Source organism: Acanthochromis polyacanthus, chromosome 11 (assembly GCF_021347895.1).
Source record: "Acanthochromis polyacanthus isolate Apoly-LR-REF ecotype Palm Island chromosome 11, KAUST_Apoly_ChrSc, whole genome shotgun sequence".
Classification (NCBI taxonomy): Eukaryota; Metazoa; Chordata; class Actinopteri; family Pomacentridae; genus Acanthochromis; species Acanthochromis polyacanthus.
The window spans coordinates 33,126,106-33,140,217 of record NC_067123.1 but is presented as its reverse complement, the minus strand read 5'-3'; the positions used below and the strand labels follow the sequence as shown (position 1 = coordinate 33,140,217).

Here is a 14,112-nt window from a genome sequence, read left to right as displayed (position 1 = left end):
ATCTGCCTCGACCGAAAATGCAGCTCAGACCAAAACACCTCTATAACAAAACATTTTAGTACAGAAATGAGTACAGATTGTTTTTTTCTGTAGATGTTTGGTGTAAGCTGTGAGTGGAACATTTAATGTGACTGAGGAAATAAACCTTCACTGGCCTCACTGCAGTCAACCGCTACAGTTACATAATCCAAGATAGAATTTATACTCTTCTAATTTCCAGTTCAATAAAAAGGCACATAAAAATGTGCATTTAGCTAATAGTACTTCAATTAAATCAAGGAATCACAATTATAACTATGATGCTACAATGCTGATTTAAAGTAGAAGTACTTCATAGAGAGAACAGGGATGCAAATATTTCATATTTACTTTCCGTAATATTCATGTTTTTGCTTCTCTGTTTTGCAAAATGTTCCCTGTGTATATTCAAGGAGGATACTGTAGCAGTTAAAAAAACTGTGGTTACATAACTTAAAATGGTCCTCCTTGTATGTCTTACAAGAAGCATGAGAAAACCCTCATTGGGAGAAAAAAGACAGCTGAATCAACCAGAAATGAGAATGAGAAAAATAAGTGCTCCTAAATCATCTAGTACATATGCAGTGGTGGAAAAAGGTTTTCGGATACCCCATACATTTGCATATATATTGCATTAAGAATCACTCTTAGGTCTTCACACGCAATTTGTTTTAGTACAGTCACCACCATAATTCTAAAGAAAACCTTTAAAGAAGCCATTAGAAACCTAAAATTGATTAGTTCCATAAAAATAAGAAATTGAGTATTGGGTCATTTTCTAGTTCTTCTTGTTTTCTTTCAATTCATGACAATAAAATAAAGTTGTGTTTGGATGAATCCACAGTGGAGGTAGATTCAGCTAGCCTAGCTGCAATCTGAGTGGTTACTGAGTGGAGATTTGCAAACAGCTGCAAGTCAGCGTGGTGTTTAGCACCTTTGCCTCGCACCTAGAACATCCTTGGTTTGCGTTCCGGTTAGGGTGGGGCCTGGGATCTTTCTGCATGGAGTTTGCATGTTCTCCTTGTGCATGAGGGGGTTTTCTCCGGGTTCTCCGGTTTCCTCCCACAGTCCAAAAACATGCTGCGGTTATTTAGTGATTCTAAATTGTACATAGGTGTGACTGTGAGTGTGCTTGTTTGTTTCAATGTGTAGCCCTGTGACAGACTGGTGACCTGTCCAAGTGTCCCCTTCCTTCACCCTAAGTCAGCTGGGATAGACTCCAGCCCCCCTGTAATCCTTGTGAGGATTAAGCAGTGTATAGATGATGGATGGATGGATTTACAAACAGGCTGCGACACTCAAAGTAGTCTGATTGGAGAGTTTAAGTAGTTGCTACTAAATCTTTAATGGGCTATGAATAGTCTAGTTGTGACAAGTCACTTCCTACAAAGCATTTCACATTTCGACCAACTTATTTCTGACATCATTTGATAATAATTTAGAGTCAGACTACAGCCGTACGGCAGAAGCAGCGTGATGAATGATTGCACGGCAGATTTAGGATTGTGAAGGTTCAGTCTATTCAGAGGCTGAAGCAGGACACAGCTGAAAACTGTGCCTCCTTGCCTCCAACAAAGCACTCGTTTGACCTTTTGTACAACTAACAATAAAAGATCAAGAGATCAGGAAAAAGGAAAAAAAAATCAGGCAGACCTTAAACTGTTGAAAATGACTGCAGATTGTCGAGAAAGACACACACAAAGGTACGAATCACGGGAGGCAATCTATGCTCAGATCGCAGGAGTCTGACCTTTAGCAGTTTTGTCGTGACTCGCTCTCGCTGGGTGGATGTGTGTGCAGATAGAAGTGTGTGTTTCCGACTGAATGTCAGGGGATCAAACAATACCCGTGACTTTTCAAAGTTCTGCAAACAGATTTCTTGTTGTTAAATAGTTGTCAGAACAAAGCTGCTCAAAGTTTTGTCAGATATTTTGTCGAGGGGCCTGATGGGAGCCACTTTAATGATTTGCTCTGTATTCAGGAGGAGCTGCTCAGAGTTCATGTCGCTCACAGGAGGAGTCCGGCTCAATATACTGTAATTAGTGTGTGTGTGTGTGTGTGTGTGTGTGTGTGTGTGTGTGTGTGTGTGTGTGTGTGTGTGTGTGTGTGTGTGTGTGTGTGTGTGTGCGTGCGTGCGTGCGTGTGTGTGTATGTGTGATCTTCTGATAAACAATTCCAGCTTTCAAAATCACGGCACCTCTGTGCTTTTGAAACAGGCAGCAACACTGAAATGTATTTATTTTCTGTTCTTTTTCTGTCACGCGTTCATGCATTAGTCATCATCTAATCTCGCCTGCATTAGCGTTTGCCTTCAAACGCCTCATTGTTAGTCGAATGTACAAACAGTCACGGTGCTCAGGACTGTGGGAGCAGGTGCTGTGTGCAAACAGCAAAAAACTCTGCTGTGCCAAGCATCCTTCACTCCCCTTTGATTAGATCCAAAGCAACGTTCGGCCTCCTGCTCCGTTTCAGGCAGAGCAAATGACATCCCTCCAAAGTCATTGAGTTTGGCTTTCTTTTTCTCTCTCACTTTTGTTTTTTGGCTTCAGCTTTTCCGGTAAACACAGGCTGCTAAAAACAAATCTATCCCGGAATCACAAAGTGATGGACAAGGTGCTAAAGAATCCTTCATATTAAAGGTTATTTTTAACACACATTATGGAAATGTAAACAAGTCGACTTCCACAAACTGTGCAGACTCCTGGTGCGGCAATCAGAAATAGGATGCATCATAAAGAGTCGACAAGGGGTGATGATTGGAGCCGTTATTGTTTTGTTTCACATCTAGAACAGCCATAAAGTGCAATGATTCGTTCTTCAACACCGCACAACTCAGTATTTCTACAGTAATCGTGGGGAAAATGACTACATGTATGTGAAAAGTGTCAGAAATGTGCATTTACAGCTGCAGAGCTTTTACTGTTTTGATTCATTCTTCCTGCTCTCTTCCACTTTGTTTCCAGGCTGTTTTCAATGAAGAAGCTGCGATAAACTGCTCAGACTATAGGCAGAGTTACATCTGGTGGTTGAGCACTCAGCAACTAAAGAAATATATATATATAGCTATTTGTGAGTCGGTGGACACCAAAATGGAGCAAAAATGTCAGAATACTGGATTAATATTTAAATGAATTCTAATGTTGTTCCACATCCCCTGCACATTTAATCAGCAGATGTTACTTAACTTGTTAGCCAGAATAATTTTTGGTGTAATCAGTGTTGTGTTTGCAATTTTTTTTAAAATTCTTTATTTTATCAGGTAAGATCAGTTGAGAACATTTACAGTGATGATCTGGCAAGAGGCACCAACAGGAAGAAAGTTAACAAATAAACAACATATATACAAAAAAGGATGAACAAGTGTTTAAATAGAGATTAGATTAACAGCTTAGATAAATGCTAGCATTTCAGTGAAAACAGTCAGCATGTGCAGTGGTCAGCTAGGGTCTGCTGCAGCTTCTGCTTAAACATGTGAAGTGATGGAAGAGATTTTTGGAGGGAATTCCAGTCAATTGCTGCAGCAAAGCGAAAGGAAATTACAAATTATATCATGGAAAATTACAGTTAGAAAATGTGTTTTAGAATAAAAAATAACGAAACATTTGTGTTTTTTCTAAAATGCCTTGTTTACATGTTTCCCTTTTTACAGTATAATAATGTTTTTGCTCCATGAGGTCGTTTTTAAACTTAGTAAAGTTTGATGACAGACACAGATCTACAATTAATAAACATGTCCATTAGTCATAAGCTTTCCTTCATAGAAACTTCCATTCCATCACAGTTTGTCGTTATTTTGTATCCATTAAAACTCTCCATTCTCTTTCATTTAACCCGTAATAACGTCCTCCTCACTTTACACAAGTCATTGGACGTTCTGCTGACATTAGACAGGCCTGACTGATCAAACACAGTTAGGAGGGCGGATCTGAGTAGAATGTGAAGACCAAATGTTTGACATCTTCTTCCTCTTCCTGTCCTTCTCTTCTCTTCTCCAGCAGCAGTGTTGTGTAATCTCCTCTAAATGAATGTTGGCATATTTTAATTAGCAGTAGAGGGCTGGACAGTGAGTGATTCCCGGTTGGCGTCTGAAATGAGTCTCCTCACTCAGCCCTCCTTCGTAGTTTCTCCCACTCTGACTTGTCCTCCTCCTCATCTTGACTGGCAGGATTACCAGGAGTCCACCCACCTGGAGCAGTTTGTGACCCGCTTCCTGCTGAAGGAGACGACCAATCAGCTTCACTCGCTTCAAAGCTCGCTCGAGTGCGCCATGGAAACCACAGCCGAGCAGACTCGCCAAGAGAAGTAAGAACAAATCTCTCTGGCCCTTCATACTCACACGCGCAATTAATCTTTAAAGCCCGAACAAAAATGCAACGAACAATAGCACCCATAATTACAGTTCATCACAGCCAGTCGCACAGTTTTGTCCAAACCACACCGGTTAATTTACATCCCACATTTTAGGCTTGAAGGCTGCTTTCATCCAAGATGCCAACACAGGTTTGTTAAGAACACCTGCCCCTTCACTGTAATCCACCAGACGACTATGATTCATTATTTATCCAATTAATATGTAAAGCCTCTTACTTTCGGGACATGTAGGCGAAGTGGAGCAAATTAAAGGAGGCTAATTAAGACCTGAAATTAATGAAGCACAGAGGGTGGAATAAGACAACTGAATATAACACAGATGGTCTTAAAAGTTTGAGAACAGAAATCAAAGCGAGGTGTTTTGGATAAGTTGGCATAAGCAGATCAGCCACATTAAAACCACCTGTGGCATGTCGACAGCAGATCATTGGGTGTTGCTGGGTTTGATCTCTGTGGATCTGATTTGTCTGGGTCAAGAATCAGATTAAGATCTGGGAAGTGTGGAGGCCGAGTCAGTGCCTTAGGTTCTCGCTTATGTTGCTTCAGCAGTTTTTATGCAATGTGGCAGGGGACACTGTCCTGCAGGAGGAGGCCGGTACTGTCTGAGAAAGCTGTTGCCATGGAAAAATGCAGCAACTAATAGGTAGCTTGTATGTGTCAAAGTAACATCTACATGAATGTCAGGGCCAAAGGTTTCTCAGCAGAACACTGCATTCTAACAAGATGATCAATGTTATTCACTTCACTTGTCAGTGGTTGTGATGTTCTGGCTGATTAGTGGACACAGATGATCATCAGCCAGTGTTTCGGTTCACCCTCAATGCTCCCATAGCAGCATTAAAGCTCACTGTACTGTAAACTGTAAACATAGAAAGGTGTCATCCAAGAATCCTAAAGAAAACTGATGCAGGTTTGTCAAAATGAGCAGGGATTTTTTCTTACTACCACTAGCCCTGTTTGTGAATGTGAGCCAAGTTTACAATTAGAATATGACTCTAAAGTGGCTTTTAATTTTGTTATTAGCATGTTTATAATGTACTGTCTGAACAAAGATGATACTGAAGTTAGTTTCTGATTCAAACATTAAGGGGAAAAGTTAAGGAAAGTGTGTGTGTGTGTGTGTGTGTGTGTGTGTGTGTGTGTGTGTGTGTGTGTGTGTGCGTGCGTGCGTGCGTGTGTGTGTGTGTGTGTATGCAGCTTGATCAGTCTGTATTCAGAAATTGCTCATGCAGTCCCCTGCTGTGTTCAGTTCATTAGTGATGATGACTCACCACAGCTAAAGCAGCACAAGATTTCATATTGTGTGGTGTGTATGTGTGTGTGTGTGTGTGTGTGTGTGTGTGTGTGCATGCGCGCACCTGCAGGTAATATCCATTGGTTTAAAGGATGGTCTATTAAGAGGACAGGTCATGATGCGCATCTTGTCACCTGTCTGTGTTCAATTAATGAGCAGCCATTTACTGCTAACCTCTGCAAAGCCTACATTCAGCAGATCAACAGTTCTGCCTATCAAACTGATATAATGACCCATTCACACTTTCACTTACGTGCTTAGACTTACATGGCTTGATTTTTGAGCAGACCAGCACAAAAATAACAGTTTCAGCATTGTTTGATTTTAGGCACAAGTGTGAGAAAGCAGTTTGTTTAAAGCAGACCGACCATTTAACTTACAAATCCAGCAAACTAAGAAGTTCATTCATTTTACAGAATGCCTGGCCAGAAATGCAGAGATAGGAAAGAAGGCAAGACTTTAACCTCTAACTCAAGGTCTCATTTTGCGTCTTGGAATATGCTGATGTTGACGATGGTCTATCCTTTAGCCCTGCATAAGCAGCCTTCCTCTTTAAATTTTTGGTACCAAGTCCAAATTTGTTTGCCAGTTGGTGAAGTTTTTCCAAATGTTGCATTGAAGGCTCGCTGCACAGTCTTGGGTGACTGTATGCGACCATATTCAAAGATGCAAAATGACTTCTCTTTGGGAGTGAACGGCATGGCCCAACCTGAAAACCGAACAAAAATTAAACATTAAATATAAAATCTTGATCTGTTTCTACACATTCTGTGAAAATTTGAGGTTATTTCAACAAGAAGTGCCAAAATTTTTGGCCTGCGAAATGATGTCAAAGTTTTTGGGACACCCTGTATTTGTCTACAATATGTCCACTGCTGACAAACCAGGAAAAATATTTCAACATTTATCATTAGCAGCATAATTCTACAGCTTCCAGTAGTAATAGTTATAATGATTTGACTGTGCTGATTTTTGAAGCCGTGGTTCTGAAGCTCAGTGTGGTGGCTTCGGCCATCACCCAGTGTTTGACTCATATTAACCCCAGGAATCCAAAAATCAGCAAAGCAGTTGAGTGAATATCTCTGGCTGTGTGAAAGCACCCACCTGCCAGCCTTAATTCTGCTTCTTTTAAGCCTCATTACATTTTAAACAAGTGTTTTATAGAAAAATTCAACCCTGCACAGTTATCATGAACAGGGAACAAAGCTACTAAGACCAAAAGAGAGGATTGTACCAGTCTGTAAACATGTGAACTTTTGCTGTGAAGTTGGACATTTTAATATTGGGGTCTATGGGGATTGACTCAGCCTCAAGTGGCCATTTGGGGAACTGCAGTTTTTCGCAGTTCGATATAAATTTTAATTCCTGGAGTTTGCCGCTTCTTTTTGTTGCATTAGTTCAATTTATAAAAAATCCCTGTCTGATTTTTTGGTTTCCATCATGATTTCTATTTCTATCATTATCTTCTCATCAATAACACATTTGCACTTATTCTCAAGGACAGAATGATGATTGATTTGGATGGTTGGACATTTTAAAGACCTTTACAAACTCTTGCTTTCTCCCCTTCCTTCTCCTTACCTCCTCTAAGTGTCCCTCACTCTCTCTATTCCCTTCCATGTCATTTCTAAGTGCAACCGCCCCTCGTTCCCTCAGCAGCTTCTTCTCCTCCAGCATCCTTCGCACTTGAGGAATTCCCCCGTGTGTGGAAATGCAATCACTCTGTTCATCCGGACATCTAGAGATCTGGTTGTTTCTCTGGTGGCTTTAAATTGTTTTTTGTGGTCAGTTTTCTACATGTGAAAAGGCTGTGAACAAACGGACTTTGTATTCCAAACTTGTCATTTTAAAGTTTTCTCCGGACAGTTTTTTTGTTTTGTTACTATTTGCCCAACAAATGCCTTCAAACACAGCAATCAATATGTTTTTCTGTTCTTTTGCTGCATCATCGATTTGCATTTTCATTAAGTTGAACACTTCTGCAGAGGATTTCTCGAGTTGTTGATCAGTGATAATGGCTCAGTCATTATTTCTCGAGGAACCGTGATGGCTTTTTTGATTTGGAACGTGGACAACACTCTAATTCTGAGGCTCTTATTCTTTCATTCTCTTCAGCTGCTGTTCTTCTTTGCCTCCGTCTTAGCTGACATAAAAGCTGTGGGAGGAACATGAGGATTGGAAGGCTGCTGGGCTTTGCTCTATTAGTTATCTCAGACGGGTTCAGCAATTAAAGTTGTGGTTGAGAGGGACCCACCACCGAGTTCCTCCTCCATGCATCAAGGGTACAGACATATTAGACTGCAGCTTGTGAGTTAATTATACTGTGATTCTCCCAGGGATGGAAGGGAGCATTTAAAACATAATCTCCTAGAAATGGTGTCATATACGACTAGCACACACGCTCTTCTTAACAAAAGATTGTTCTGATTAAGGAAGAAAATCTATATTTACATGTCTTCACATCCAGATTGTCATTTTGAATGAGATGTAATGTCAAGTTAGGATAAAAAAATGCCAAACGTTCTTTTGAAATATTTGAACAAAGACACGCTTGATCCTCTCTGACACACAGATTAAGGTACACAACACCATAAGCAAACAAAAATATTAATAGCTGTGATATTCTTGGCCTCAGAAGCTACTCATTCCCTCTTTTTACTGGAAATAACGTCTTGTAGGCGTTTTTACATAATTGTCCAACACATCAGCTCCCATGACATTTTCACCTTCACTGCAACATTCCTTTAGTTGCAACATATCTGATAGTTTTCTCACAAAAACTGTGCATTTTAAATTCTTTGAGTTGTTGGAAGCTTCTTTTTGCATCAGGCAGTCTGCTATTTGGCTTCATTTGTTGGGACTGGGAGTCATTTTAAATCTGTGCCGCTAGATGACTTTTCTTACATTGGAATGATTTATTTGAAAATATTTAGAGAGCTTATAGATCTTTTGTCAGACTCTGAAGCATCCATAGTCTTTTTTTACCTGAAGGCCTGAAAGAGCTCTTTAGATCTCGGCAGGATGACGCCAAACACTTAAAAATAGCATCAGGCCCAAGAACTTCACAGTTTTAAATGAGGCAACTTCCACTCCTTAAAGAGATCCTAATCATTTTAGCCTAATCCGGAACCCCGATTATAAATCTATGGGCCTGAAGGTATGATAAATCCTCACTTTTTTCCATGTGACTGGATTTTTACATCATTTGTAGACACTGTTCCAAGGGGAATTCAAATGTTTACACTTTCAAATATGTTGAAAAAGTCAATGATTGTACTCATTTTTCTGCATACCTGTAAATAAATGTATTACATGTAAAGACTGGCTGCATTTTGGGAAAATGAGAGATTAGCACTACTCCAGTGCTGTGACTGATTTGACACTGAACGTTTTGGTGGTGAAGGGTGGACTTTCCTATCTTTAGATCTAACCATTCTAGTCATTTTCTATCCCATTTTATGGAAAGCTCTACTAGTTTTCTCTTGGCTGAAGCTTCATATTTAGTGTTCGCACTATTGAGTCATATCGTTCCTGTTATTCAACTCTCAGCCAAAAAGCTAATTAGGGCATTTTGCAAACTGTTTCTTTAAATAATCACTTTTAGTTGTTAGTTGGAGCCCCAACTAAATAAAACCAAGCTTGTTAAAGCTGTTGATTGTAAAAGCTGTTCATTTTTTATTGTAAAAGCTGCTAATATCTGGCAATGCATGTGTACAAAAACTGATCTGGAACTGAACAAGAAATAACAGCGTGAAGTCAGAAATTTCTAAGGAGATTGGAAGAAATCCTTTTTCACAGAGCTTTTGTTATCCAAAAAATAGTCCTCACACATACACTACCACATATAAAAAGTGTCCATGTTCACACACATCCACACTTTCCCACAGACACCCTGAGGACTCAAAGCATGGGACCAGACAAGTTGACAGCAGTAAGATAAATCTTAGGTGATGTCGCCCTGTGGGTGCATGTACCTTGTCACTGGCATTAGCATCACTGTCAGCCCAACGCGACGTACAAATATAACACAAAGCCCAGATAACTTCAGGTTTGCTAAATTTATTCTCAGCTGGCTCAACTGTGGGTGCCGTCTTAAAAAGTAAAATGAACAACAGGAGGCTTTTGACAAAACATGCAATATCTAAATTATAAGACAACCCCAGACCGTTAAAATGACTGGCGACTTCTCACCCATCTGTTGGTTAGTGTGTGTGGAATTAAAGGTAAATTATTATGAGGGGGGTTCCTCCATCTCTTCTGCTTGATCAGCTCTGATTTGTTCTTAAAATTGTGAACTGTGGATATTCAAAATGTTATCTGTGAAATTTTGCATTGATATATCAAATAGTTTCTAATGTTTTTTTATAATTGCCCTTCGACCTATTTTTGGCATGTTTTTTTTAACTTGGAAATCGAGGCTATGTTTGAACAACAATATCTCAGGAACTATTCAAAAATGTCATTAATTTGGGAATTAGCGCTGCATTAGGTCCTGACACAAACCGATGGAAACAGTGAACTGGTACCTTATTATATTTATTGACCGGTTTTCTTTTTTAAAAATCATTATTATTATGAATCAGTATATGATTTATCAATCTAATATTTCACAAATATCACATTTTATGCCATGAAATTGTCCCTGGCAAATCAGAAACTGTTCTAAAAATTTGATGATTAGCGACGGAATGACCCGAAGGATTTTACTACTCAGGCAGCATCTCCTTCGCTGTGGAATTAAAGGCAAAATATGCAAACTATCATGACGTCAGAATAAGTTTTGGCCTCTTTTGTCTCCAGACAGGGCCCTCTGAAGCCAGAAGGTTTGTCCATCCAGTGGTCGGGCCGTCGCTCTAATCGAAGGCTTCAGAGGAACAGCAGCCTCTCTCCCAACAACCCTCTCCTCAGCCTCGTCAATTCAGGTGGGTTTACACGTTCTGCTGTCTAATGCCGAGTTTGAACATCTCACCAGCACCATGTGTTGTATTAAATTTGCTTTCAACCTTCAGTTATGTTTTGTTGCTGCTGCTGGCAGCAAAAAAGCCGCTGGACCGGAGTGAATGTTTCTCCACAGACCAGTAAACAGAGCACAGGAGGAGAGTGAAGGTCGTGTAGGTGTGAGACAGAAAAAGAGAGACAGAGCTGGAGGAGGAGGGAGGTTGTGTCCACATGCATTTCTATGTATAGATCTAAAAGTCACCGTGTGCTCCTGCTTTTGTGGTGCTCAGGTGGCGGCTGAGTTGATGTCGTCTCACCAGCTGTGTCCGTGTTCAGTGACTACTGATGCTGTACATAATACAGTACAGACATGAAGAAAAGTTGAAATACAGAAGTAAGGACCATCTGTATCGTGACAGTCTTGACTTTCCAATGACTCCAATAACTCAGAATTTTCTACGATGGATCATTGAAGCCCATAAATCTTCACAAAAAACAATCATGCATTTTAGTTCTTTCATGGATTGATTACAATCAGGTCTTCTTGGAATCTGTTGGGTCAGAAATACACATACACAACTAGGTATTTTTGGTAGACATCTACAAGCTTCTGGTTGTATCTTTGACCACCAAGATTCAAACTAAATTTGTTGACTTTCTGACACAGACTTGATTCTTCATCACAGTCCATTGGTTCTTAAAGGGGTACTTCAGTTTTTTTCAACCTGGGGTCTGTTTTCATATGTCATTTCATACATGTGAGTGATGGAGAAATGAATTTTCGACATAGCTCCAGTATTTAGCCAGGCAGGCAGCTTTGCAGCTCAGCTAACGAAAAGTATGGAGCAACTGGCCCCCCCGTGTCAAAGTCCGCCCTAACGTGCTTTTTTCCCCACACTGACCAGCTCAGATAGTCTCAATGAGTGTCCCACAACATACTAGAGATGAGAAGTGAACGAAAACCTCCACATTACTTGGCGATCGCTCTTTGTTGTGGTCTGTATCCAAATCTCGGGACGCTAGAAAGCAAATCTCGTTCCAAAATCGCGCGATAGCTCACGCCAAAACACCGGTGGGGGAAACAGCTGTTTGCCTCAGGAGACGAGGAGAGAGACGAGGAGAGCGATTTTGTGTGAAATGACATGAAAACAGACCCCAGGTTGAAAAAAACCGAAATTCCCCTTTAATGGGTTTCAGAACATTACCCACCAAGAAATCAGGGTTACAGATACATTTTCTAGAAAGTGGACATTCCTAGGCATTTCTCTTCAGCTTATGGCTTATGGCATTTTTTTGATGTTTATGGTGTGCTTAACTGAATTCATGAATATGCCGAGCTAAATTTTGCCAGAAGGTATTTTTATGTCCGCCTTGGCAGCGGACATAAAAATATGGCCGACGGATCAAATGCAACTTAAGCACCCAGTAGTATTATGACATATATAATAATTTTTTTGTGTAGCAGTCTAAAATTGTGAAATTATCATTAAAGAATATGTATCCATGCAACAGCAGTAATAGGAAAAGATCTGAGGAAGCTCTGGTGGGAAATGGCTGCGGTCAAACAAGAACTGCTGAGTGAGGGGCGATGCACAACCTATGATATAATATTAAAAATAATGCTATGATATACTAAGAAGAATAAAATAATAATAAGATATCAACCATAATAATAGTAATAGTGATAACATCAACGGTGAATATAATACAATAAGGTCTAGTGAAGAGACAAACTGATAGTATATAATATAATTTGTTTGAATATACTATTAATAATAATATATAACAATACTATATATGTTGTAATAAAAAAACAACGACTGAGCAATGAGTGGTAGGCGAGGGGGTAAATCAGGGAACCAGGGGGCGAGCAAATGACACCGCGCACCAGCCCGCGGTGGCACGCTCGGGCCCCTAACAAGAACAGGTGGGGCAGGGAGGCGAGTGAGAGCCCACCCCCTCACTCCTCACTGCTTGTTCGTCAATTTTTATTCTTTATCTTTATTTGTTTGTTTCTTTTTTTATTTTTTATTTTCTATGTTTTTAAAATTATTGCTGTTTTTTGTTTTAGCTTTTTCTTGTTCCCTTCTCCCTCCTCACATATCAAGTCCCCGCCAGTCTACATTATTACTCACGGTCATTTAACTTACATCGAATCACTGAAACACAATTGCCACTTATCGACAAATGCAGGTTTTTTGTTTTTGTTTTGTTTTGTTTGTTTGTTTGTTTTCTGTGCTGGATCTGTTTGTTTGAATTTGTCTACTTCTGTCTCTCTTTTTTTTGTATTTCCATTCATTGTATCTTCACTGTCTACATCACTGTTGTTGTTATTGTTTGTCACACGGTTTCACAATAAAATAAAAAAAACAAGAACTGCTGAAAATACATTGTGAGCAATTTACTCTGAGACCCATGGTTGCAAAATTGCAGAAAAATAACAAAAGCTGCAAATATTTAGCAATTTTTGTCCCTGGTGCTGTTTTACTACCACCTGCTTTTCTTAACTTTCAGCTCCGAGTAACTTGAAATATCTTGTAGTATGCACCCTGACTTACTGGTCTATGTTACACTTAACTTTTCTAGTTTTGCTCATTCCTTTCTTTCTACTTAGGATCCTGATAACTTTGGCCCATAAATATCTCCAGTGGTGTCTATTTCCATCCTGGAATGTATTTAGCCATTGTTTTCACAGTCAGTCTTCCATCAGATCTCCACGGGGGCACCACCAGCTGTGGTTGCCAGGAGATCTGTGAAACAAACCGCAGAGCCGCTATAAACTTCGATTACATGGCTCAAAGCTTTTTCTATTGATTAGCATGCTTCTGTGTTGCACAACATGAAAGGAAACCTTGAAATGTCTTCCGGCGCCACCACCACTCTTTATTACAGCCTCTGGTTCAAGCGATCGATGGAGGAAAATTGTTAAAATACAGCCGATGTATGAAGCACCTTTCATCCCTTCGGCTTTGTTGTCGACTCTTTCCGTCTGAAATCTGTCCTCCTTTCTGCTTTTCTCTTTCCTCCAGGTGTTTATGATGAAGACAGCCAGTGGATGATTCAGGTCAACAGACTCCAGAAGCTTATCGACCGTCTAGAACAAAAGGTTACTTGACCTTTTTTCCAACCTTTCCATTCTCCCTTCTCCTTCCTATCTTCTTCTTTTTATTTTCTCTCCAGCTTTCCCTATTTTTGTCTTTTTCTGTCTCCACTCACCAAACCAGCCATTTGGTCTCTATAGTATTGTCTCGAATTATCCCCAAATTATAGCAAGTGGATTCACAACAATAGCAACAAAATGAAAAAGAGAATGTTTTAGAGTAACAGTCAGACCTCAGTCCGATAGAGAACTTTTGTCTGGACTAATGAACAGCTGTCCACTTATGACCCCCATGTAACTGGATGGAGATTGAGTCATTTTGAAAAGACATATTGGGGTAAATCTGCAGTGTCCAGATATGTAAAGCTGATTGAGATTTATCTACACAAGC

General features: G+C 39.9%; 1 protein-coding gene across 1 annotated transcript in view; it reads left to right on the top strand.

The window, feature by feature from the left end:
• Window positions 1–14,112, top strand: part of necab1 (N-terminal EF-hand calcium binding protein 1) — a 45,211-nt gene that overhangs the window by 19,549 nt on the left and 11,550 nt on the right. Inside the window, exons 6-8 of the mRNA XM_022202303.2 lie at window positions 4,184–4,320; window positions 10,484–10,605; window positions 13,651–13,727. Of these exons, the coding sequence (XP_022057995.1) occupies window positions 4,184–4,320; window positions 10,484–10,605; window positions 13,651–13,727 (336 nt within the window). The remainder of the gene's footprint in view (window positions 1–4,183; window positions 4,321–10,483; window positions 10,606–13,650; window positions 13,728–14,112) is intronic.